This window comes from Cryptomeria japonica, chromosome 5 (assembly GCF_030272615.1).
Source record: "Cryptomeria japonica chromosome 5, Sugi_1.0, whole genome shotgun sequence".
Taxonomy (NCBI): Eukaryota; Viridiplantae; Streptophyta; class Pinopsida; order Cupressales; family Cupressaceae; genus Cryptomeria; species Cryptomeria japonica.
In genome coordinates this window covers 784,374,093-784,401,440 of record NC_081409.1, presented here as the reverse complement: position 1 = coordinate 784,401,440, position 27,348 = coordinate 784,374,093, and the positions used below count along the sequence as shown (strand labels likewise).

Below are 27,348 nucleotides of genomic sequence, written 5' to 3'. Positions count from 1 at the left end.
CTTATTTCACTTATAAAATCTCTCTCTCCCCTATCTCTCTCTATCTGAATTAGATTTATAAATATTACCTGAAAACTTCAAGAGCAATGTGTGTGAACTGAAAATCAAGAAGTCTCTTGGATTGTTAAGGTCACAGGGCTTCGATATGTGCTAAAAGAAAGTATGAATATATTGCTTCTAAACATAGGCACCAAAAGATAAGGATACGAGGTAAGGTGGCTATGCTTGCCTAAGGATTTTCTTCCACTACCATGAACCGTAAGATGCTATAGGAAGAGTTGCTCTGTAAATCTTAGCAATGAAGCTACTTTTATTAATCTCTCAAATTCTCTGGGTATTGTAGGTTTTCTATATATTTCACGCAGGCTAGATATCCTAACCATGGAACTCAATATGGATCATTACCCAAAATACCAGACCACGGTCTTTGACAAGGTACTCACTTCGCTTGCTTTTAATTTATCTGGTCACCCATCTATTTACTATTGACGAACTCTTAAACGGAGGATTAGTGAAAAAAAAAGCCATAACTTCATGTTCCTGAAACTGTACATTTTATGGTTACATCAGATTTCATTTGTCTCAAAGCCCAAGTATATACATTAGTAAAATGGTCCTCCGTTAGTCCAGGACTTTTACAGAGCTGTTTAAGCTCTAGTTCAATTGGAATAACTTGACCTCTCTACAAAATGCTGCAATTAGACTCTCTCCAACAAACTGGAAATGCTTGCAGATATCAGATTTGAGCTTAGTGCAGGATAAATAGGGATTACCAGTGGAAAAGGTCAAGGACTGACCTAAAACAGGTGCAAATTCATCGAATGCACAAAATTCAGGTCAAAATTAAAAAAGAAGAAAATGATGGCATTAGAGTGCTTTTATGCACAATTGAGGCTGCTTGGACAGTTCATGAGGATTCTAACCCGTCCTTTTGCTAGGTTGCCACGGGTTTCGAGGGGTAACTCTAGGGCTAAAACATGTATGGGACTTGCACCCTGCCTCATCTCTTTTTAATGTCTGGCCTTCGCACTTGACAAAAATGGAACCTTAGTGGGATCATCATGACCGAAGTTCCCTTTCAATTCAAAACAGGGCCATTTATATGCAACTTAGTAGAAAACAGTTGATATGCCATTCCCCTCTCTAAACGTTCTTGGGATTTTTGGAAGGAAAATTGAAACCTCAAAAAATCTTGTATGTTAAGTTGAGTGAACAGTTATAAAGTTAGTGTTTAATTTAAGTGAAAATTGAAATTTGGTCAGAGGAGAAAATCTTTCGTTGGTTGAAGTGAACATACAAGTTTTAAAGCTTTTTTGTTGAAGGGGTTGAACATAATTGGTGAGGATGATGGTATGTCATGCCATCCACCAAGGTAAAAATCCCATGCGACACCCAATACAGAGGGGAATAGGTTTGATTCTTGGATGACTTTGACAGAATGGATCCCTCTACTTGTGGCAGCTTAGCAGAAGGCAAATTTTGATATAAATAAACATGTATTCAGCATGTTGTAACTGGCTACTTAAGGGCAGAGATGTCAATATCTATGTAACTAAGTTGTATCCATTTAAAAAAGAAAAATTCAATCTGAATTCTTTCCATAGACCGTAAGTTCTCAAGTTCTCACTATCAAATAACATGACACATTCCCGGTGTGAGCCTATAAAATAAGAACTTAATTTGACGCTTGGGGTCATCATATCTTAGTTACAGTACGAAGACTTGCTCCAACTGTCAGAATTTACAAATGCTTGTATGAAATCTGTACAGAAAATGCAATAGTAGTTACTTTAATGCAAATATTCAGGCTTTTAAAACATTATTAACATGCATATGGTTTTGTTGATCAAAACATGCTTCTGATCAGCCCAAACAACTTCTGAACTAGAATTGTGAGATAGGCAAAGCCTTTTTGAAAGCAATTGATTAACCTTTCTGTATTAGGAAAAAAAAAACTCCTACAGCATGTCCTATAACACAAATAGCTTGCAGCCAGTGTTTTAATGTTGCAACTCTTATGATGCCATACAAAGATCCTTTGAAACCTTGAACTCTAAATGCTTGGTAAAAGTAACGAACAGAAGTAAACCAAGAAGATCCAAAAATTATATGAGAGAAATAAGAAAGAAAACATTATCCACACCAAATCAGGAAGATCTAAAGTACATGATATGAGAGAAATACAAAAAATAACTTTATATACAGTTGATAGAAAGGAAAGTTCTATATCATTATCGTCCAGAATGAAGCTGCCAAAGCCTGGAGCTCCACTTGTAATTGAGCCTACCATTTCAGGACAAAACGAATTTAATGCATCTTTAGGAATTCTCATAAAAGACATCTAAAAGTGGCCAATGCAATCAGAAAATGTTTCATGATCAACAACCATCCAGAGTGAAATTCACTTGTTTCCTTGGATCTCTTGGCATGTCATCAATTTAAAGTTTTAAATCCTAAATCCACTAGGCAGAGGCACCATGGGACAAATATAAACAAAAGTGTGTCAAACAACTCTTTATTTTTAATAGTGAAGCAATTATTTCTTTATGATTCACACAATTGAATCAATAATGCAAATATGGTTTACATGTCAAGATTATTGAAGAGAACAAATGAACTCATATGATAGCTGAGTTTTGGACAATCCTAATTCTAGACTTCCAACTCAGGATACACGGGCTTGATTCCAAGCCATAACAGGTCATAAATGATAATAACATGGTCTTTTGCCTCAGTGGCATATAGTAAAAATGTTTAATATAAAACAATGAAAGAAAGGAACAAGCACAGGAAAAAAAACGACTACCTCAGCTATGAGTTATTAACAGTATTATTACACTAAATTCAAAGGAACCTTATCTGCACGACTTTCTTCTGTAGCTGCTTGGGTGCTGGAAGTAGACAATTTTCTGAAATACCATAGCGAGACATCCTTGTATCAACTTAAGGAAAAGAACATAATTTTGCTAATTCCACTATCTGAACTTAGTGAATACTGAAGAGCATCTCCTTAGCATCTTAGTTCTGAGCCATTCTCATCTGACCTATTTTTTGATGTGGATCGAACATTTTTGAGTCCATAATATTTTAAATAAATCCATTCATCTTGATGGGCCCTTTCTACCCAACATATTTAAATCCCATTGTCATTTCACTCAAGGTGTGAACCCTAATCCTTCTTGCAGATATGTAAACTCAATACTGTAATTAGAGATTTCTCTGTCACAAATGGCATAAAGGCATAGATTAATAGCTTCACATATTAGTTAACCTGCTCTCCGATCAGGTCACTACCAACAGCCAGAAAGGAGAGACCCTGAAATAGCAAGAAATAGAAATGAACGCCTTGGGCTGACAGCAAACTTCTTGCTGCTGCAGTAAGGAGGAGGAAAGCCAAAGCAAGTTCCTTTCTATACAGCCGGTTAATCTTTTTGGCAGGAGACTTAGACTTTTGCTCTCTAAGTTTGCTCAACATATCTAGTCCTGTCTCAGAAGCACCACGATGTAGTGGCTGACTTAATGCCTTAGATTCTCTTTCTGCAACAGCCAAAAGATCTGCTTCAGAAGATCTGCCTGTTTTCTTTGTCACAACCCATTCATAAGCACTGCCAAGTTGAAACAATCCTGATACCATGGCATTGAACTTTGTAACAGACATAGTATTTTCAAAGAGGAGATATGGTATGATGAAGGGGAAAGACTTTGGTGCAGGCAGCACATTAAGAAACGACATAATAGCTGGCACATAACATATCACCCATACAGGCAGTTGAGCCTCTGGGACAAACATTGTCATTGGAAGGATGATACAGAACAATGTAAAAGAATAAAAGGGAAGAATCAACTTTCTCAAAAGGAAGAATAACAAAATCAGGTTTGCTTTCTTTCCAATTGATATCTGCATTCACAAATGGAAATCTATCAGAAAAGAACACATTGTCACAAATTAGTTCATTATCACAAACATCAATGTAAATCCTATTGATTCTCTTACATTTGGACTGAAATCTTATCAGAGAACATTGTTTGGGCTAAACACAACATTATGATAAACAGAAAATAGAAAAGAAGATATTAATATATCACAGACCTTGGAATAAATTATATCTGGGAGGCAAAGGCGAAAAAGTTGCATAGGCCCAGAATGCCATCGGTGTTGTTGCTTCCTGTAGGCTTCAAAACTCTCTGGAACTTCACAAAGAACCTAAAGTAATAATGCATTTCAAATTAGAAGAACCAGAAATTTCGTTGAAGGCTACATCAAACAAATTTGATAACTCTAGAGCTAAGGTTATTAACCACAAAACAAGAAACTATATTCATCATAATGTCCTTAAACTAGTGCAATGTGACAAGGTTCACATCAAGGGTCACAATTGATGAAAATAATACCAGAAAATAATTATGGAATGGATATAAAAATGTCACTTGAATTAGAACATCACAAAAAATTGATCTTTCCTGGTGCTAATGGTCCTCAAGCAGTACCTTAACATCATTCAGAAAGATAAATTTCCATCCATTGAGATGGGCACGCACAGCAATATCCATGTCCTCAACAGTCGTTCTTTCCAGCCACCCTCCAGATTCCTCAAGAGCTTGTATACGCCAAACACCAGCTGTACCATTGAAACCAAAGAAATTGAGAAATATACCATTCACTTGTTGCTCTACCTCAAAGTGGAATGACAGATTGATGTTCTGAAGCCGTGTTAGCAAATTCTCATCCGTATTTACAAAAGACCAGCGGGCCTGAACTAAACCAATTTCAGGATTGTCCTGCAAATCGCAGAAGTAATTTCTTAGATGCTGTAATTGTGGAAAACTTCTTGTAATACAGTGTATTATCTCAAAGAAAACTAGCCTGTGTTACCTTAAAATGTGGAACGGTCTGCTTAAGGAAATCTGGGTTCGGTTGGAAATCGGCATCAAAAATTGCAACAAATTCATAATCTTTCACATAATCACAACTCATAGCAGACTTCAGATTGCCAGCTTTGTAACCACTCCTAATCAGTCGATGTCGATAAAGAATATTGATACCCTTCTGACTCCACTTAAGAACCTCTGCTTTGATCATGAGCTGAACATCCTTATCATCTGAATCATCTAACACTTGAATCAGCATGCGGTCCTTTGGCCAATCAAGTTGACAGACAGCTGAAATGGATTGCTCATACACCTAAACAGGATAGGAAGGAGATATAGCATTGGATAAATGAAGAAAAATGAACTTGAGGAAATGAATAAAATTCTCAAAAAAAAACCAGCCCCATGCTGCCCATATGGAAAAAGAATGAGAGGGAATCTTCCTTGAAGTTGACTGGAGGGGTGTTCTCGAAACAGTCCCACATTGACAATACTTATGTCACACAAGGATAAACTCTTATAGCCATGAAAAGTATAAAGGTTGTTCGGAACAATGATGCAACTGAATTTATTACTTTCAATCCCACATAGCTAACACGACATTGTAATTGTTTGGGTTCAATCACCAAAACGACTTACTAAATCTGTTTGTCCTACCTCAAAATCCAAAATACTTGTAAACTTGTAAATGTCCTTAATATAGTTCAGATTTATAAAACACGATAAATAAACTGTTCCCTAAAACAGAAATGTGTATGTTGTGTAGACACTCAAGTCCCAGCCACAAATCTAAGGGTAGATATGGCCAGATCTGGTTCACCGTGAACTAAATGCTGTAACCATTACAATTGTGATCTAAATTCAGGATCTAAGAATCTCTGTTTCACAAATTTCTCAAAATATAACGAAACCTCAAATCACATATTCCTCACACAAATCACTATAAAACTGAAGGAAACCATAAAAATGAAATATGAAGAAGTTTGCATTTAAAGAAGATCAAAATTTTAAAGGATTTCAAACCTCTCTCTCGTTGCACATGGGAATTTGTACCAGGACCATAGGATGCCCAGACCCTGGCTGTTCAATGTCTTTGCATTCTACTGATTCAACTTTTGGTTGTGGCTTGATCTTCTTATACTTGATCCAAAAACATCCAATGCAAAGAATTATCCGGTCTAAAGACTGAATCAAGAAGAGTATGATGCAAATGTCTGCCAAGGTCTGAATTGGAGGAGCTATATAATTGGATCTGAATTGAACCCAGGAAAGATAAATTAAGTGCAGAGAATCTTGAATCCCAGTAGTGGTTGGCATGTACAAATGTGGCGTGGAGAAATGCCAGCCCTTCATGTGGGCAACTACTTCAAACACCAGTGCTGCCAGTGAAAATGCCAAGAATGCTTTTAAGAATTTGAACAATTTCCCCTTGTGGGATTTCTCACTCTCCATTGCTACCCCCTGTCTAAAAATCAGCCTTTTCTTAACTGCACCGAGTAGAGTCCACAGTCCTGTTGCAAGCCAGGCAACGCACCCAGCAGCTCGGTGAGCCTTGAGGAGCAATACCCATGTCAATTGCTTAGCGTTCTTCCCTCTGTCCTTGTCTACTTGCTGAAATGCAGCATTTGGCTCCTTTACCTCTAGCATTGACCAGTTGGGATTCTCCATCGTCACCACAACTGGTGTGCCCTTGTGGGTTTCCTTAGACCACCAATCAAAAATATCGAAGCTGGGTGGCATCCTGTCTGCTAAAAAAAATTCAGGAAACAAGGATGCCCCAACAACACAATGTGTTGGCTCTCCACGGGAATGCTTAACTACCAGATCTGAAGAAAGAATGTCTTACTACTTATCTATAAAGAACATTTTAATTTTTCTGCAGAAAAGCTATGAAAGACGGGAACCTGAGACTGATACCCTTGTGGGAAACCGAGATCCATATACACGGCCCAGCAAAACACTATCTTGGCTTCTCCAAACTTGAATTCTTATCTACTAGATCTGAGAAAATAATCTATATACTGCATATTCAACATCTACAGGCAAAAATATACAAACACAGAGCTGCGCTGCCAATTCTTCATTCAATCTCCCAGTGTGGCTACAGCAATCGTCCGCACTGAAAGCAAGCAATCTGGTATACTTCAACTTTGACACAGTGGAAAACAGAGAAATGCAGCTGGATACAAAAGAAAACGAGATGTGGGCAAGTGTAAGGATGCAGCAGAAGAACAATCAACTGGCTAGAACAAGAATGTCTGCAAATAATAACGAGTGATGGCTGGCTATAAATGTATGGACTGTAATGCAGATCAGTTGCCCCTTGTGCGGATTAGCATAATCGGCGTTAGATGCAGGTAAAGTAGTTTAGTTTGGGCAAACCATCCACATCAAAGGCCCAAAGTATCAGTTACTCTCCAATACAATCAACATCAATGTCAGAAGAGAAGTAGTTACTGAGCAAAATAAACAAGTGGTAGTTGGATATGTAGTTGCCTATTGAGCAGGAATCATACATGATGATGGGAAAGAGAAGAGGATCATATAAAGCTCGTGTGGAGTTGCACAGAGGGCAGTAAATTATATTGGTGTTCTCCAAAGCAAATAATTGTGGGAAAGCATGAAAGTGGCTAATTGTTGTACCAGACAAACGCCAGCAAGACATTGCCAAATGGCAGATCCCAAGAGACAATGATAACAACTTCCTTTTAGCTAAACATGCAGTGCCAGTTGCATTTAACTTCCTAAAAAATGATTTATTTTTTCACTGTTTTTTCTGTAACCCAAAACAATTAGTCCTCAACACTTCCTCTTTCGCCATTATATCACCAATCAGTACTTACAGAACAGTTTTTTTTTACAGTACAGTTTTTTTTTAACCTTTTGCCCAAAACAACATCACGTAAAAACAAACCATTAATCACTGCCAATCAAACAGTTCTTAAAGTCAATTCAGTTTAAAGCATTTTCTAAAACAGGATTTCTGTACCAAATTTAGCCTGCTTCCACAACTTCCCAGTGAAGCCCCGTAAAATGATAGCTTGACACCTTTCCCAAGAATCAAAATTTCCGCCATGTAAATTGTATAATCATTAATTCTTTTCTTATGCAGAATATTATGCACCCCTCTAGAAACAGTATTTATACCAGTCTTCCAGGTGTTTCATTAGTTTACGTTGTGGAATTTGACTTTTTCTAAGTTATAATTAGTAAAGAAGATTATTCACTCTATTTAAACATGTAACAGGATTCTCTGATGGTAAATCAGGTGTTTGTCTTCTCTAAACAATCTTTAAAAGCCTTACTCGAGAATATATCACATTCTAAACAATTCGTTAGGCCTTAACTAGTTTTCCAGAATATATTTATTATGGAAATAAAATGCCTTTCTGATTGAAATTTTATTCAAATTCAAGGTTTGAGGTGCATTCATAGCTCAAAGTCAGTAGGAACAAGATTTCTTATGGTGTGGGCAGCCCAAAGTCAGTAGGAACAAGATTTCTTATGGTGTGGGCAGCCTCTAGGATACACCTTTGACGGTATGTAATAATTAATTAAAAATTAGAATATAATAGCTTTTTTTAATTTTCAATTAATTAATAAATATAGTCAAAGGTGCATTCTAGATGCTGCATAGACATTTTGCATGGTGTGGGGGTCTTGCACTCACTGTGACTTGGTCTTTCGTGAGCTCATCAAGAACCATTCAACTACCTAGGAGCCCATAATTTGTCAATATTTGAAATCTGTAATTTTAGATCATATTTTACAATTTTTTGAAATGGTATAATTGACTCACTATATTTTTATATAAGTTGCACTTTAAACTATTAATAAAAGGTTGAAAATTCATATAGTGAAATATATATAATATTCTAATTTATAGTATATACCATTATATATATTTTATTCTCTCTTTGAATGAAAAATACTATTTTCTTTTGGAGTTTTTTTTCTGTTTCTTTTTAGAATGTTTTTAACTCTTAAAGTATAAGATTATTTGAATAATTTTTTAACATCAATTTAGGAATTTGAGATTTTTAAGTTTCTAAATTAATTTCAACATCTTACACTAAAATGTAAAATTTATTTAGAAACTTGCTGTAATATATATAAACACACACACCGTGGTAGGAGTATAAGTTCACAAACTTAGAGATAATAAAAAAGGGTGGTGTTCTATAACTTGTAAGTAAAACAATTATATTAACAACATTAAATTCTCGCATTCCATGATAATAAGGCAATGATGAAATTTTTTTTATACACAATAAAAATCCATAAACAACATTAGAGTACACATAATTATATTTATTTTTAATGCATAAAGTTAAATTATATTGTTTACTTTTAATGGATAAAGATAAATAATGCTTCTCATTTGTTTCTTTTACTCTATAAAACCAATCTTCTTGTGCACAAACTCTAATTTTGTGTGCATGTACAAATATTAGTACCTTTATTCAAAATTGTTTGCACATGCACTAAATTCCTCTCTACCTTTATATTGGGCTTGCACTTAGCTCCTATGTGAATGTTATAAGATACTAAGCATTTATATTTAACCTTGTTCCCTTGCAAGAAGCTAGCACTATTGAAGCAATCCTTAATAAACTTTAAATGAGTTGATACCAAAGTTTGAATTCTAGGATTATTATCATTGCGACCTTGATTATTAAATGTCATTTCTATTTTTTTTGTAGGTGCAAGTTGTTGCACAACCATCACTACAAGAAAATCACTTATCAATCCTCTCATTTTTACTCTTCTACTACACTGTAGATACTAATTCTAGCTATAAATAATTCTTATTCTCCTTTCACTATGTCACCACGACACTTTTATGCCATCCATGCTTTTTATAAAATTAATTTGTAATAATTGACAATATCTCAATTTTGCATCTTAATACATAAGAATTATGCTTCTCAACCCATAACAATTATGCATCTACACATGTCAATTTTCAAAACTTTGATTTCAAACATGTTGAGTCATTTAATTTGTCTTTTCTTTTTATCAAAATAATATGGTTTTGTCACAAGATAACTCATATGGCTAGAAATAAATTATCTCTAGTTTACTTTTAGTAGTTTATACTACATCATAATGATCTATAGTGTTCAATGAATAGTTCATTTTTATAACATCTAAATGTAGGTTTATACTATTTGCTCATTAGGATTAAATGAGATAAATTGAACAATTTTTTTTGCCCTTAATACTTTTCTGAAAACATCTATTCAAAGGAAACTAAATGACCAAACTATTATAAATTCTAGGTTTGCTAATAGATTTAGAATTGTGGATTGATCCCAAGTAGCTCAAAATTGTTCGCACATAATGCAAAAATGATGCTTGAGATGAGATTTTAATTTGGGAAAATAAAAACCTTTGTGGCTCGATCCTGTGTGATCTTTACTATCTACTAACATGTAAAGAGTGATGATATTTGAAAATACCGTATAAAAGTAGTTGGATTGTGAGGGTCAAGCTCTCCTTAACAAACCCTTAAAAAATGACTATTCGAGCTTCGACGAATAGCAAAGACAAGACTCTCAAAACATTTAAATTTCTTAGATATAGACAATGTTCATTTTAATGCCTTGAATAAAAATGTTCTTATGATGTATAGATTCAAAATGTGATGTCCACCCCTAATTTTTTTTTTGAAAACACTGAAGTTGTTGCCTTGTTGTTTCTTTTATTTTAATAAACTATGTTATAGTTTTCCCCTATGTTCTTTCATACTAGATAAAAGATGAAGAAATGGTTTCATGTTTGTTTTCATTCATCATATTTGAGATACATTGAATATTCAAAGAAGTAATTTCTCTTTCATTTGGAAATCATAACATAAATGAAGCAAATCATAAAAGAGAAATTAACTCCATTTCACACAACTTGAACAACGCTTGTCAAAACAAGCTCATAAATTTGTTGTCCCTATCACTAATGATGGTCTTAGGTGTCCCATGAAGTTTAAACACCTCTCTAAAGAAAAAAATTTGCCACTTGCACCATTGTATAGTGAGCAAACTTGGTCAATCTGTCCACTACCACATAGATACAATCCTTCACTTGGACCTCAGGAAGCCCTATAATGAAATCCATTGAGATATTCTCCCACTTCTGAGTAGGAATTGGTAAGGGTTGCAGTAGACCAGTAGGGAAAGTATGTTCATTTTTATTTTGTTGAGACACACTACATTCACGAACATACTTGAGGATATCATCCTTCATCCCTTTTAATGAGAATCTCTCATGGATCTGCCTATATGAATTATAACTAAGGTGACCATCCATTGGATTATCATGAAATATTATTAAATTTTTCTCCTTAAACGTACTTCCAGGCACCACCAATATTATTCCGTTGTGATAAATGATACCTTCTCTTACCTCATATTTGTCATCTTGTAATGAGCCATCAAGGATGTTATTTGCAGGTGGATTCTTAGCATATTCTTCTTGTATGTTCTCCCTCTAATCTACTGCTAACTTAGAAATTGAGCACAAATGTGACCTTCTTGACAAAGCATCAACCAATATGTTCCTTTTTCCCTTGATATGCTCATTGTCAAAGTCGCAGGCTTAGAGCTGACTCACCCATTTTTGTTGCCTCCCATTGAGATCTTTCTAATTAAGAAAATATTTGAGCTATTATGATCTGTTTTGACTACAAACCTTCTTCCAACAAGGTACCATCTAAATTTGGCTAAGGCATGTATTATTGGCAACATCTCCTTGTCATAGATGGGGTACCCTTTTTCAACTCCTCTCAACTTCCTACTTTCAAAGTTAATCAGATGCTTATTTTGCATTAAGACATCCCCTATCCCTTCACTTGATGTATCACACTCATGCTCAAAGGGCTTAGTGAAGTTCAAAATAGCCAAAACATGACATGAACTCATCAATTGCTTAAATCGATCAAATGCTTGTTTCGTTGTTCCAGACCAAACATATGCTCCTTTCTTAGTCAAATCAATAAGAGGGGTAACCAATTGAGAAAATCCTTTGACAAACCTCTTATAGAATCCACATAATCCAAAGAAACTCTTCAACTGTGTGAGGTTAGTAGGTGGAGGTCAATCAAGTATAGCCTTGATTTTTTTAGGATCAACACTAACTCCCTTGGAGCTAATTATGTGCCCAAGACATATAAACTCTATCATACAAAATTCACAATTAGATTCCTTTGGAAACAAATATTCACTCTCAAGGATACCCAACACCTCGTCCAAATGCCTTAGATGCTCTTCCCATGCCCTACTGAAATGAGAATATCATCAAAGATGATCAAGACAAACTGGTGCAAGAGCACCTGAGCACCTGAATGCTCAAATCCTAGTAGGTATAGCATTTTGTTGCAAATTAAGCATGTGTGTTTATTTTATGCTTCTAGTAGGTTTAATAGGTTTGTTTTTTGGTGTAATAAGGTTTGGAACTCATTTTTTTTAAGAGTTTCCAAGATTTTTGTTTTTTTGCTCAGTGGACCAAAAACTGTCAATTTTGGGTCCAAATGAGCATTTTTGAATTTTTGATGTTGTAAAGCCTTGAAAGGCATTGGAGCATGTTTATTTAGTGTTTCTAATGATGTTGAGTCATTGGTTTGAGTGCCAAGTCACCGGGAGTCAAAATGCAACTTTTTGAGCAACAAAAGTTGTCAAAAGTTGTCAAAAAGTTGTCAAAAAGTGCAAAAAAGTGACTTTTGGTGGTTTTGGTTAGTTCCAGCCTGTACCTGTCCATACAAAGGCTTCAATAAGTTGGCACATGTATAAAAACCATGTTCCCATCATTGTATGTGTGGTTCATGTTGGAAAAGTAAAAGAAATACTTGTTTTGCTCTTGTTTTTGTGAGTTTTAACTAGTTTCCTGCACTTTTGAGAGTACAGTCCGTACCATGGCTTCATGAGTCCGTACTACTCCTTTTTTTAATTGGTGTGATCTCAGTTGATGTTTGAGTAGTGATTTGGAACAAGTTTTGTTTGGAGTGCTCTTGAGAAAGACATTGTTTTGTGGTTCCAATGGAAGATCATTCATGGTCCAACTAATTTCTTCAAAGTCTCTTCATCCATGGCTTTGAGGAAATTTGTTGGATCCTTTGTACGTACTGTATCATGCATCTATTTTCCTTTTCTAGCAATGCACATGTGTTTGTAAACCCATGTCAAGTATGTGAAGTGATCAACTTGGCTTGGGTGTTCTTAAAGTTGTTTGAATGGTACTTTGCTGTTCATAGCACTGTACTTTGAAATGTTGAAGGAGAATTAAGTTGGCAAGAGTCATAATTGCATTTTACCATCCTTGTCTCTCTCATGACTTGGTTGGACGCAAGAAGCAAAGGTGTAATCAGATTGTAAAACAGTGTGTCACTGTTTCATTGTTGAAATCTCAGTGCCAACCTCCCTAATGGACAGTATGGAATGATGGATTCCTCTTTTATGCATCATGGGAATGTATTTGCAAGTGTTTTCAATGTTAAGAAGACAAGGTACACCATTTGATTGTAAAGGACCTAAATAAGGATCCTAGAAAAGTGTATTCTCTGTCACAGTCTCATAGTGCTGTCATGTTTTGTGGCATCTTTTAAGTGTTCAAACTTACAAGATCTTGAAGGGGCTATGTGCATTGTTTTACCTTGCCATTAACACCTTTTTGCAGGCTAGGGACAGAGTGAAGAAGTAAATTAAAACAAAGAAAGAACGTTGTAATCAGTTTTAAGACTGTCAAAGTGCAGTGATGGCGGGTGTATGAACAACAGTCATAAAAATCCCTTCCTATTTGTTTTGCAGGTTGTTCCAACTGATGTCAAGTCATTGTTGCATCCCTAATTGACAGACTTTCATTGCATTTGGTTTATCAATGTTCAAAATGTATGCAAAATCTTAAAAATATTGTTGTCCCAGTCCTCTAGACTGTTAATTCTGTGGAAGGGCAGCAGTATGGCATTTGTTTGACATAATGACAATATTCTAAGATGGATTTTGAATCCTTGGGAGTGTTTGGTAGATGTCATAGCAAGGTTTGAACATTTAAATTGGATCTAGCATCATGGAGAAGGTCTTTAATTTGCAAACCCTCACTAAAACCTTCAAAAACCCTTGAAATATGCCTATTTTGTGGGACAGTCCTCAAACAGTCCGTACAGTACTTGCCATAGAAAAAATCCTTGAGTTTTCATCATCAATTGACCACATCTCCAAGGGTTTTCCATGAAGTTTAGCAGATTGAGCAGGGTGAACAATTTTCACTAAAAACTAGGGCTAATTCTAGTAGCCTTTTTGGAGCTAATTTGACAATTTCATGAAATCGGTAAGGAAGGAGAAGTAAATGATTGTTTCAAATCATCAAAACTGATAAGTTAAGACCTAAGACACCCTACCACAAGCTCCACAGCATTGCATGAAGTCATTTGATCAAAATGACCATTTGAACCTAGAAGTTGCCTTGAGTAGAACAACGATCTTCGCACCCAACTTGGATATTTTCATTCTTGAAAGGTGAGGGACAGTCATCAGACTTTGCAGACCTGTCCAGATGCTCAATCAACACATTAGTATGATTGAAATCCTTAAAGGTGCAAACAAGATTAGGTAAACCATGGTTCTCCAACAGTTTCCCATTCCTGGAAGAGAGGAGATTCAGCCAGTTGGACAACCAAACTTGTTCATTTTTGGTGATACACAAGAGGACCTCATTTCAGATTTGAATGCCTTAGCATGGAAGGTAAGGAGGAGTGATGTACAATACAATAGGGTGCAAGCAGTGTTGAATAGAGAGGAGGAGATAGGAGAAAGGTTTAGAAGAATCCCAGTTGTGCCTAGGGATTGATTTGGGAAGCACATTGAGAACAAAAGCCCACCAACCTCAAAGAAGACCAACTTCTTCTATACCTCCTCATCACAAACTTGCATAGCTATTCCTTGAATATCCTGTTCATGCATGACTAAAATGTAGTAGGGGCATTAGTCAAACCAAATGGCATGACTAGAAACTCAAAGTGACCAAGGTGGCATCTAAAGGCATCTTCTCAATGTCCTCCTCTCTAACTCTAATATGATGATATCTTGATCTCAAGTCTATTTTGGAAAAATAGACCGCCCTGTGTAACTCATCAATGAGCTCATCTATGCGTGGAAGGGGGTGCCTGTTCTTGATAGTCTTTTTATTCAATTTCCTATAGTAAATACACATACACACCGCTCCATCCTCCTTCACCAAAACTGCAGAAGAAGCAAATGGACTCTTACTTGGTCTGATATGCCCCATTTCCAATAGATCCTTGATTGCGTTCTCTATTTCATTCTTGTGCCTTTTGGGATGCCTGTAAGGTGTGGTTATAATTGGTTTAGCTCCCTCCTCTAACTCAATCACATGCTCAATGCCTCTTTCAGGAGGCCTACTTGCAGGGATGCTACTAAATACCTTTCTTCACTTAGTAAGAAAATCCCAAATGTCTGGAGGATATGTCCTCTTAACCTCCTTCGTGATTATAGGCATAAGAACACACTCCACTTCCCACTCAACCTAATCATGTATCAAGATCCTCTCCATACATCTAAAAGATACAACTCGTAATCTCCCATCAAACATACCCCTCAAGATCACATTCCTACCTTCTAATCTGAATTTCAGCTCCATGGTTTGAAAATTAAGTGCGATCTCACCAAGAGATTGAAGCCACTGAATCCCAAGCACTTCATCTGTATCTCCAATACTCACGACATTTAGTCATCCTTAACTTCATAATTTTGTAACTGCATTCTAAACTGTGGAATCATCCTAGGGTGCAGGTGATTGTGAATCCATTTGCAACCATCACTCTGAATCCATCAACCTCCCGAGTTTGAAGCCCTCTATGTGCGACTAGTTCCTCATCAATAAAATTATGTGTAGCCACAATGTTAATCAAAGTCACCACCTGTTGTCCATTAAGAACACCTTTGATATGTAGGGACTCAATCTTTTGGAAACTATGTAATTGGGCTAACTTCCCACTGTTCTCTTCACACTTTTCAACCTCTTATGTGGTTTTTTCTTCCTATTCTTCATCTGAATTAGACGGTTGGTTTGATTTTTCTGATGAAGATTCCTCTATTGAATAGTATTCAATCTTGTTCATTTTCCCCTTTGATGCACATTTATGACATGAGCTCCACAGTTCCCTGCATGAGAAGCCAAAATTCCTCTTTCTCATGTCATTGAGTGTATCTCCATCAAGCCTAGTGACTGATTTTTTTTGTTGGTTGTTGTCTTTGGTGAATTTTTCTTGTCCTTCTTGTGTGAATAGGGTTTGGACTGAAATTTAGATTTAGCCTGAACAACCTACTCCATACTCCTTGCTTTCTTCATGACTTCATGCAAGGTTGGAGGGTCAAATTGTTGGCATTTTCAGTAGAAAGACAGATTGTTGATATTCATCAAGGATATTGAGAAGGTTGTTGAAGACTATTTGATATAATTGAAAAAGGATGATAACTATCTTTATAACATTATTTTGTCATTGATGTCAAGAAATTGATTTTCTGATTTAGTATGATGTTGCCATATCTTGAGGAGATTGATTTGAAGAGAATTAAGTGGTTGGTAAAAGACATAGAAAGAATGTGATAAGAAAGGGGAGAAATAAGTTATTCAATGGGCAACTATTATCGAGTTAGACAATGATGAGATCATGATGTTTAGATTGTTTTGATATCCTACATATGTTATTGATTGTAAGGTTACTACTATACTGTCACCGAGCAAAGAACCTAGTCGGTAAACCCTAAGGAACCTAGTCGGTAAACCCTAAGGTCATCGATATCGATTAATGAAGGCGGAATGCCTACCGAGTAAAGTTTAGTATTTACCGAGTTACAACCGAGTTATGACAGAGCGCATTGGATGAATACAAGCATTATTTAATGAAGGATAATGATTAGCTGGAGATGTATAAATGATTGGAATGCCGCACATAAAGTTTGTTAAAGGATCTATGGCAATGAAAGATTGACAAGAAGATCTACAATGCAGATTGAACCGCAATAACCTTGCACGAGTTCCAATAAAGGAATGCAAGTCTCGAGGCAAGGTAAAACGTTTTCAGATCGAAAGATGCATTGAACCTAGTCAAGTGTGAAGATCTGATGGCTAAGATTGATCATGGGAAATGTGATCAAGGAGATTAAGCGGTGAGAATTGTTTATAAATAAGAAATTGTTGATGAACAATGTATGCGGGCAAATGTAAGCACAAGGATGCTACATAGTGATTACCGAGCACAGAAGCTTGAAGACCTATTTTGAATAACAAAGTAGGCAGCCCAGCAGAGGGACACGATAAGTCTTATGACTAGATTGTTTTGAGCAAATAAGAATCTACTTTAGCATATTAGATGTGAAGTTGCAGATATATTTACTACTGTTGTTTATTCTGAATAACAAAGAAATCTCTTAACCGAGTGGACTTAACAGTCTTATTTGTAAACCCTCTAGCAAGGTAACATTCTAAATGAGTGTTTGAAATCCTTTCACAAGGTCACTTCTAACAAAGTGAAGATCCTAACAGATCTGAGGGAAATCCCTTAACTGGGTCACATCTAGCAATGTGTTTGTAATCTTTAACAGGATTTGCTTTTAACCGAGCATACTCTAGAAGAGTATATTTCTTAGTGGGTCCGAAATCCCACAGTGGTTTTTCCCTATTTGGGTTTCCACGTTAAATCTGGTGTTATGAGTTTTATGATGATTATGTGTTTATGAGTTTGAATGTTTAGCAGATTTTGGTTATATTGCTGAAGTTTATGTTACCGAGGTTGAATTTGTTGATTTTATGGAAGTTTAAGTTTGTATGATTAACCCCCCCCCTCTCATGCTATTGACATCAACTCTTTACATTAAGTATCAGAACTATCAATTGGTATCAGAGCTTTGGACTCCGGAAGGAAAAGTTTAAAGGTACTTGAGGCAAAGATCCAAAGATGTATAAAAGAGATGCACCAAAGCTGAACAAGTCAAGTTTCTCCACATGGCAGAAAAGGATGAAGCTGCATTTATCAAGAATTGGAGAATATGCAACATATTATTTGGAGAATGATTACATTGCACCAAGCACCAACCCAATGACCTTGGAAGAGATAAAGGCAAAGCAAGAACATATTCAAGCTATGATTGAAATAACATCAGCATTGACCGACTCAGAGTTTAATGACCTAGAAGGCTATAATGATGCAAAAGCAATGTGGACTAAGCTCATGTCTGTGTATGGCGGTGATGAACATGTTCAAAGAGAAAAAGTAGACAGTCTAAGAGGACAACTTGAATCCATGAGAATGAATGAAGGTGAGAACATAACCCAATACAGTACAAGGCTAAAGGAGACTGTAAATCAAATTAAAGGAGCAGGTGAAACTATTGAAGAAAAGGATATAACAAGTAAGTTGTTGAGAACCCTTCTACCAGCTTATGCTATTCGAGTCTCTACAATCAATGAATTGAGGTCTGTACCTAACATGCCAGTTTCTTTTGATGCTACTATTGGTAAGCTACATGCATTTGAGTTAAGTAATTTTGATAACAGTGGGTCTTCGGTAAATAAAGTTGAATCTGCATTCAGTTCTTTTCATCTTGGTGAATCTGATGATTACAATGATAGAATGAGTAAGTACTCTGAAGGGGATCATAGTGGAGCAAGTGAAAGATTTCAAAAGAACATGGAAAAAGTGCACGAACTATATGAGGAAATCAAGAAGCAAGAAGACTTTGAAGCATTATTAGCCAGAAGGTTACCGAGAGGCAAATGTAAGTATAAAGGAAATCTACCTTTGAAATGTTTCAATTGTGACAAAATAGGACATATGGCTTCTAACTGTCCTGAAAGAGAATCTAGTGAAAAGAGAGATTACCGAGAAGACAGACAGAGAGACAACCAATACAAAGGACACCGAGACTTCAGAAGGAGAGATAGAAAGACATGCTTAATAACTGATGAGGAATCCAACGATGATAAATCTGATGAAACTGATACTGAGGAATTTGTTTATGTGGCTATCAAAGATGGATCCGATGAAGAAAGATATGAAGAGAAAGCCCTAGTATCTCACATAAATAATAATGATTATTGGATCATAGACAATGGATGCTCACATCACATGACAGGTGATAGACACAAATTTGTTAAATTAGAAGACTATGATGGAGGCTATGTAAGATTTGGTAATGATGCACCATGTTCGGTAAAAGGTAAAGGATCTATAACACTTCTTGACAATGCTAAATGTGATGATGTATACTGGGTTGAAGGATTGAAATACAATTTCTTGAGTGTAGCACAACTAAAAAATACAGGTTACCGAATAGAATTTCAGAAAGGAATTGTCAAAGTTCATGACAAGCATGGAAAGTTAGCTGCTACCGGGACACAAACAAAAGGTAATACATTTCATCTTGACTCAACTCGGAACAAGTGTCTTTATGCAAAGATAGACGATACCTGGTTATGGCATAAAAAGTTTTGTCGTGTAAATTTTGATAATCTGATCAAAATAAGTAAGAAGCGCCGAGTAAGAGGTCTACCGAGTCTTGAAAGACCTGAGAATGCTATATGCCGAGGATGCCAGATGGGTAAGATGACAAGATCAAGCTTTACAAGTAAGTCCTACACTTCTAAAGGAATTTTAGATCTAGTACATACTGATCTGTGTGGCCCTATGAAAGTTCAAAGTTATTATGGTGATAAATATTTCATATTATTTGTGGATGATTACTCAAGGATGATGTCAGTTATGTTTTTAAAAGAAAAATCAGAAGCTTTTCAAATGTTCAAATGGTACAAGGCAAGAGTTGAAAAAGAAACAGGAAGACAACTGAATTGTCTTGAGGAGAGTTCACTTCTGATAAATTTAACTTATACTACAATGATCATGGTATAAAAAGGTAAGTGTCTGCACTGAGAACACCTCAGCAAAATGGGATAGCCGAGAGAAGAAACAGATCAATTGTGGATTGTGCCAGAACCCTGATGATAGAAAAGAGGGTACCTCAAATATTTTGGAAAGAAGCAATCAGCACTGCAGTTTACACCCTGAACCGAGTTCAACTGAAAAAAAGAACTATGAAGACACCATATGAAATTTGATATGACAAGAAACCTAATGTAAGTTATTTTAAAATCTTTGGAAGTAGATGCTATGTTCACAAAGATGGCAGAAATGGAAAATTTTATCAGAAAAGTGAGGAAGGAACATTTCTTGGTTATTCTTCTAGAAGTAAAGCATTTAAATGTCTGATCAAATCATCTAACAAAATAGTAGAAAATGCAAATGTGAAAATTGATGAATTTGCAGAAAGAAATGATGAAGGAAATTCCAAAGAACTAGAAGATTATGAAGAATTTGTTTATGTTCAACCGAGAAGTCCTACCGAGAAAACTACTGAAGAAAATGAAGATAATGTCCAGTTACCGAGTGATGAAGAAGATCATACAGAGTCTACCAAGCCTATATTAGCCAAATATGTCAGAAGACATCATGCATCAAGTCAGATAATAGGAGATAAGGATGATCCAGTGATGACAAGGAACAAACTGAAACAGAACACATGTCTGATTTCTGAATTTGAACCGAGAATAGTAAAAGAGACATTTAACAGTGAAGATTGGGTAAATGCTATGACAGAAGAGATTGATCAAATCAAGAAGAATGACACATGGACACTGATTCCAATACCAAAGGACAAAAATGTAATCGGTACAAAGTGGATTTTCAGAAACAAGCTAAATGAAAAAAGGTGAGGTCATTCGCAACAAAGCAAGACTAGTTTGCAAAGGTTATGCTCAAAAAGAAGGAATAGATTATGGTGAAACTTTTGCACCTGTGGCTAGACTTGAGGGAGTAAGAACATTGTTGGCATATGTTGCTTTCAAAAATTTCAAGGTATATTAAATGGATGTTAAATCTGCATTTTTGAATGGTATACTAGAAGAAGAAGTTTACATTGAACAACTTGAAGGATTTGTTGAAGACAAGAGTAAAGATCAGGTATGTAAACTAAACAAAGCTTTATATGGTCTGAAGCAAGCACCTAGAGCATGGTATGAGAGATTACACTTATTTGATCAAGATTGGTTTTATAAGGACAAGTGAAAACAACAACATGTACATGAAGAGTGATGAGGACAAGGGAATACTGATCTCAACCATATTTGTTGATGATATTATATTTTGTGGTAATGACTCCTTATGCAAGAACTTTGGAGATGAAATGTGCAAAGAATTTGAGATGTCATTAATCGGTGAGATAAAGTATTTTATAGGTTTACAGATACTACAAATGAAAGATGAAATTTTCATTACTCAATCCAAGTACATAAAGGAAATCTTGAAGAAATTTGGAATGGAGGATTCTAAACTAGTAAGTACTCCTATGACTCCTAACAGTAAATTATCAAAGAATGATGAATCTGCATCTGTTGATGAGACACTTTATCGATCTATGATTGGAAAGTTGCAATATGTTGTGCATAGTAGACTGGATATAGCACATGCAGTAGGTATTGTTGCGAGATTATCTACAAATCCCAAGGAAACCTATATGACAACAATCAAGAGAATTTTCAGATACCTAAGAGGCACTGAAGATTATGGCCTAGTATATGAAAAGAGGAATGATTTTGATTTAAAAGTTTATACTGAAGTTGATTGGGCAGACAACATAGATGACAGGAAAAACACAAGTGGTGGAGCTTTCTTTTTGGGAGAAAGACTAGTAAGTTGGCTTAGCAAGAAACAAGGATGTATTTCACAGTCAACAGCAGAAGCTGAATATGTTGCTGCAGCATTGAATTGCACAAACATAGCATGGATCAAACAACTGTTGGAAGGTATAAATGAAAAAGTTACCGAGCCAGTAACTATATTCTGTGATAATACTAGTGCCATTAACATTTCAAAGAATCCTGTGATGCACTCTAAGACAAAGCATATATTTATAAAGTATCATTATCTCAAAGAAGAAGTTCAAGAGAAGAAAGTTGTACTGGAATATATCAGTTCAAAGGAGCAAACTGCAGACATCTTCACCAAGCCACTGCCAAGGGACACTTTTGAGTATCTCAGAAGCAAGCTAGGGGTCCTACCCCTATCTTCTACTCACTGACCGAGTTCGGTGAAAGCATCAATTCGATGAATATACAGAATATTATGTGTGGATTGATGCTGATTTAAACTTTAGGAGGTCACCTAAAGTTGTGCAGGAAATAGTGAATAGAGTCAAGTTGCTTTGACTGAGACTAAGATGATACACAGCAAGGCAAATCACTTCACAGAGGAAGAATTCATGATTTAGTTCTTTTACTTTTTAGCATTGTTGTCAAAGGGGGAGAAGACTAAATGGTAAAATCCTAAATGAAGAAGATAACAGAAGACTAATGACATGGGGAGAAGACTTTCAGAAGAAGTCTACAACTCAAGGATAACAGGAGAAGTCTAACAACAATCTGAATCTGAATCAATTTGAATATCTTGTTGGTATTACCATTTAATTATTGATTTTGCCATCAATGCCAAGGGGGCAGATTGTTGACATTTTCAGTAGAAAGACAGATTGTTAATATTCATCAAGGATATTGAGAAGGTTGTTGAAGACTATTTGATATAACTGAAAAAGGATGATAACTATCTTTATAACATTATTTTGTCATTGATGTCAAGAAATTGATTTTCTGATTCAGTATGATGTTGCCATATCTTGAGGAGATTGATTTGAAGAGAATTAAGTGGTCGGTAAAAGACACAGAAAGACTGTGATAAGAAAGGGGAGAAATAAGTTATTCAATGGGCAACTATTACCGAGTTTGACAATGATGAGATCATGATGTTTAGATTGTTTTGATATCCTACATATGTTATTGATTGTAAGGTTAATGCTATACTATGTCACCGAGCAAAGAACCTAGTTGGCAAACCCTAAGGAACCTAGTCGGTAAACCCTAAGGAACCTAGTTAGTAAACCCTAAGGTTATTGATATCGGTTAATGAAGGCGGAATGCCTACCGAGTAAATTTTAGTATTTACCGAGTTACAACCAAGTTATGACAGAGCGCATTGGATGAATACAAGCATTATTTAATGAAGGATAATGATTATCTGGAGATGTATAAATGATTGGAATGCTGCACATAAAGTTTGTTAAAGGATCTATGGCAATGAAAGATCGGTAGGAAGATCTACAACGCAGATTGAACCGCAATAACCTTGCACAAGTTCCAAGAAAGGAATGCAAGTCTCGAGGCAAGGTAAAACGTTTTCAGATTGAAAGATGCATTGAACCTAGTCAAGTGTGAAGATCTGATGGCTAAGATTGATCATGGGAAATGTGATCAAGGAGATTAAGCGGTGAGAATTGTTTATAAATAAGAAATTGTTGATGAACAATGTATGCGGGCAAATGTAAGCACAAGGATGCTACATAGTGATTACCGAGCACAGAAGCTTGAAGACCTATTTTGAATAACAGAGTAGGAAGCCCAGCAGAGGGACAAGATAAGTCTTATGACTAGATTGTTTTGAGCAAATAAGAATATGCTTTAGCATATTAGATGTGAAGTTGCAGATATATTTACTATTGTTGTTTATTCTGAATAACAGAGAAATCTCTTAATCGAGTGGACTTAACAGTCTTATTTGTAAACCCTCTAGCAAGGTAACATTCTAAATGAGTGTTTGAAATCCTTTCACAAGGTCACTTCTTACAAAGTGAAGATCCTAACAGATCTAAGGGAATTTTCTTAACCGGGTCACATCTAGTAATGTGTTTGTAATCTTTAACAGGATTTTCTTTTAACCGAGCATACTCTAGAAAAGTATATTTCTTAGTGGGTCCGAAATCCCACAGTGGTTTTTCCCTATTTGGGTTTCCACGTTAAATCTGGTGTTATGAGTTTTATGATGATTATGTGTTTATGAGTTTGAATGTTTAGCAGTTTTTGGTTATATTGCTAAAGTTTATGTTATTGAGGTTGAATTTGTTGATTTTATGGAAGTTTAAGTTTGTATGATTCACCCCCCCCTCTCATTCTATTGGCATCAACTCTTTACATTAAGTATTAGAACTATCACAAATGCCTTGATCCACCCCTTAAGTGGTTCCACAAGTCCTTCACTAAGCAACACCACCAATCTCCTGTTTGTAATTCTTGAAACCATAACACCAAGCCTTTGACAATTTGCTATAGAAGCATCTACTGTGCCATATTGCTTCAGTTGTCCAAGCTCCCTAAAGTGTACATTGGGGTCCTTTTTAGCAAATCTCTTAATATTTTTGGTAGTAAACTCATCATAAGTGGTGATGTACTTGTGACCCTAATGAGACCATGATACCATCATTCATGTGCAACTGCGTATAAATGCAAGGTGGCAAATGTAATTGTCTCATCTCTAGCCATGGGTTTAAGAGCTAAATAGTTATCCAACTTTGCACCCAAGCTCTAGCTGAGCACTTATCGCTACCATCAAAATGATCGAGGGTGACCTTCCCAAATGCATATTGTAAGTCCCTTGATCAGATGGACCTCTATAATTTGTTCTACGACCTCCCCTCCTTTTCTTTTGTTCCATGAATTCGTTAAAGTTTAAATCATCTCTAACTACCTTCGAAATAGTCTTATATTTAGTGTAGGCATGCATTCATTCATCAACCAATGGAAGAGGTGTATCGTTAGCAATCTAAAGAGCCTCTCTTTGAATGAAATGAGGTTGGAGTGGTTTAGAAGGAATGCTTGAATTTGTTGGTGTAGGTTGCCTTTGATCATTATTTGGTTGTCTAGAAGAGGTTCTCTATGCATTGTTTGCTTGGTTTATCTATGTTGCATCATGATTACCTTGAGTATTGTTTGGCATACTCTGTTTAAATTTTCCCAACAAGTGATACATCATATCAATCATAACATCAAATTTCATTCCCATTTTGGTATTTGGGCTCAAAGAATGAGCTCTCTCTTTGCCTTTATCTACCATGTTCTCTATTATGTTTTCACTATCACTAGGAGATTCTTGATGCATGCCTCAGTTCTCTGAAATTGTTTCTCCCTCAAGAACTTGTGGTGGTTGCCAATGCCCTTTCCTCTGTCCTTTGTTATAAAACCTTCATGTCCTTTCACTCATAGAAAGTATAAGACTGATTGTGACTGGTCAACACAGGTGGGTAGGATGTTTTGTGCTCTGATACCACTTTGATGTCAACCCTTGATTTTTTTTTTTTGAAAACACTGAAGTTGTTGCCCGATTATTTCTTTTATTTTAATAAACTTTATGATTTTTCATTGTGTTCTTTTAAACTAGATATGAGATGCAAAAATGGTTTCATGTTTTTTTTTCATTCACCATGCTTGAGATACAATAGATAATTACATATTTAAAAAAAAAATCTCTTTCATGAGGAAATCATATAATAAATGAAGCAAATCGTAAAATATTCTGAAATTCAGACCTAAGTATGCAAATAAGATCTGATACATTCTTCCAAGGAATTTTTTTAGGTCTATACAACAACATACCTGATTATGCAACATCCCACAATTGACACAACTCCCTAGGAGGGGCAATTTGCTCCTAGAAAATCAAACCTTCTCTAAAAACACAAATGAATACTCAAAGATGACACTCAGTTATGAGGAATCTTTGGAAACAACACTCAAAATGATCACTAACAAAGCTACAAACAATTAATGCTTCTAGCCACAGTAGAAAGATAATTTTTAGAATTATAAAATACATATTAGACCTTTGAAAATGTGTACAAACACCTCCAAACAAATACCCAAAATAAGCAAATCATCAAACACACCAAACCCCCAAAACACCACACTAAAATCTGCAAACCCACTTAAAAAACACTATAAATCTTCATTCTAACTCCACCAAAATGATAGAAATTAGGAACTTTATGAATACCAATTTGACCCTTGAAGTAGAATCACTCCTTCTGACTAGGGTGGATATCTCACCATTAAAACCAACAAGAAAATATCAGGGTTTTCCTCCTCAACCAACATAAAATTAAACTTGGAAACAATCCAACAACATCTTGTTATGTTGTTAAAAAAAAGATGTCCAAATGAGTGCCCAAGAGCTGATTATATAGGAGACGGAAGGAAATCAGGGCAACCAAATTTAAAATTACTTTTCCCTCCAAGAAAACCCATGCCCATTCATGAGACTTCTTAATTTATTTTTAATTTCATATGCCTCCCTTCTAAGGCATCCACTTTTGGAGGCTAAGATTTAGCCTTTACAAAAAATAATTTTCCTAATTCGTGGCATCCCATTAAGACATAAAAGGCTCCCCTTTTAAAACAATGTTGTAAAACTAGCCAAAGGGGTACAAGTCGCTTAAGTCATAAAGTGACAATAAAAGAGACTGGTGATTAAAATCAAAATAAATTTCTATGAACATGATAAAACTTCACCCAACATCCAAATATGAAATAACACATTGTTGAGAAGCAAAGGCTTGCCCAATTACTAAAAATAGACACTTAATAAAAATAGCAATTGCTAAAAATAGCAAGTGTCCATACACCAAATTGGCCCAAACTAAGATAAATTGAGTCTCACTATAAATAGTAAGTGCTAAAAATGGCCACTACTATAAATAGTAACCCCTGCCAAAAAATGCCAAAAAACCACCACTAGATCCTGCATAGGCCTTGAGTTCCCTAACCAACTCTACTTAGCCTATGAGAACTCTGTAGTAGGCTCATGGATTACCACACTTATCAAATGCAAGAAGGGCACATTACACAAATCATGCACTTATGCTATTTTAAGATACATTCATTTTAATGTAGACTATTTAAGATGTATAGAGTAAAAAAATGCATAATTTTTCAATTTCTACTTTATAAATTGCACTCATTTTAGTGTTAGCTCTCATATAATATTTTAGGTCTCATTTACTTGCCCGTTTTAGTCCTTTTTCCAATCTAGAGTGCTAATTGTGTTGATTCTTTATGTTTTGAAAACAACTTCTAATGTCTTGGTTCATTTCCCATGTTCTTGTCATATTTATTATTTTTGCCTAGTTGAGGATGCTATCACAGTTGTAGAGATGTCTAAATAGTCATGCATTCACCCCCTAAAATTTTTAGAAAAAGAATGATTGATAAAAAGTTGCAAAATTAAAATTTGACACAACTTAACAACTTTTCATTGGAACTTCCCAAGATGATTTCCTATTGGTTCATTATCATTGCACCGATTTTAAATTCAATTAAAATTTATCATCTCAAATTCTCATTCCCCAATTTTTTCACAATTACATACTAAGTTTTTTCTCCCATACTCTTTCATTCATTCTCTCCATTTCTATCTATGTTAAGTTTTTGACTATTTTTTCGAGTATCGATTTCTTGTTTCAATTTAAAGATCTCATGCTCCTTGTCCTTTACCAAATCTTCAGCTTTTCTTCTATTTTCTAGCTCCTGACTCAACTTGAT

At 35.6% G+C, this 27,348-nt stretch overlaps 1 protein-coding gene and 1 long non-coding RNA gene across 2 annotated transcripts; one reads left to right on the top strand and one right to left on the bottom strand.

The window, feature by feature from the left end:
* Positions 1 to 63: 63 nt before the first annotated feature.
* LOC131049179 (uncharacterized) lies at positions 64 to 9,832 on the top strand. Its single transcript, XR_009106673.2, has 3 exons — positions 64 to 258; positions 344 to 435; positions 9,573 to 9,832. It is a non-coding gene; the product is annotated as an uncharacterized LOC131049179 (long non-coding RNA).
* Positions 2,502 to 7,867, bottom strand: LOC131049178 (probable xyloglucan glycosyltransferase 5). Its single transcript, XM_057983213.2, has 5 exons — positions 5,893 to 7,867; positions 4,874 to 5,182; positions 4,489 to 4,779; positions 4,091 to 4,204; positions 2,502 to 3,898 (listed from the first exon to the last, which is right to left on the bottom strand). The coding sequence occupies exons 1-5, from the start codon at positions 6,607 to 6,609 to the stop codon at positions 3,263 to 3,265; spliced, it is 2,067 nt and encodes a 688-aa protein (XP_057839196.1). The 5' UTR covers positions 6,610 to 7,867; the 3' UTR covers positions 2,502 to 3,262.
* Positions 9,833 to 27,348: the final 17,516 nt, after the last annotated feature.

Coding starts and splice junctions, on each gene's coding strand:
- LOC131049178 (XM_057983213.2), bottom strand. CDS start 6,609: ATGCCACCCAGCTTCGATATTTTTGATTGGTGGTCTAAGGAAACCCAC. Junction 4,780..4,873: donor AGACCGTTCCACATTTTAAG/GTAACACAGGCT, acceptor TGCGATTTGCAG/GACAATCCTGAAATTGGTTT. Junction 4,205..4,488: donor TCTTTCTGAATGATGTTAAG/GTACTGCTTGAG, acceptor TTATTACTTTAG/GTTCTTTGTGAAGTTCCAGA.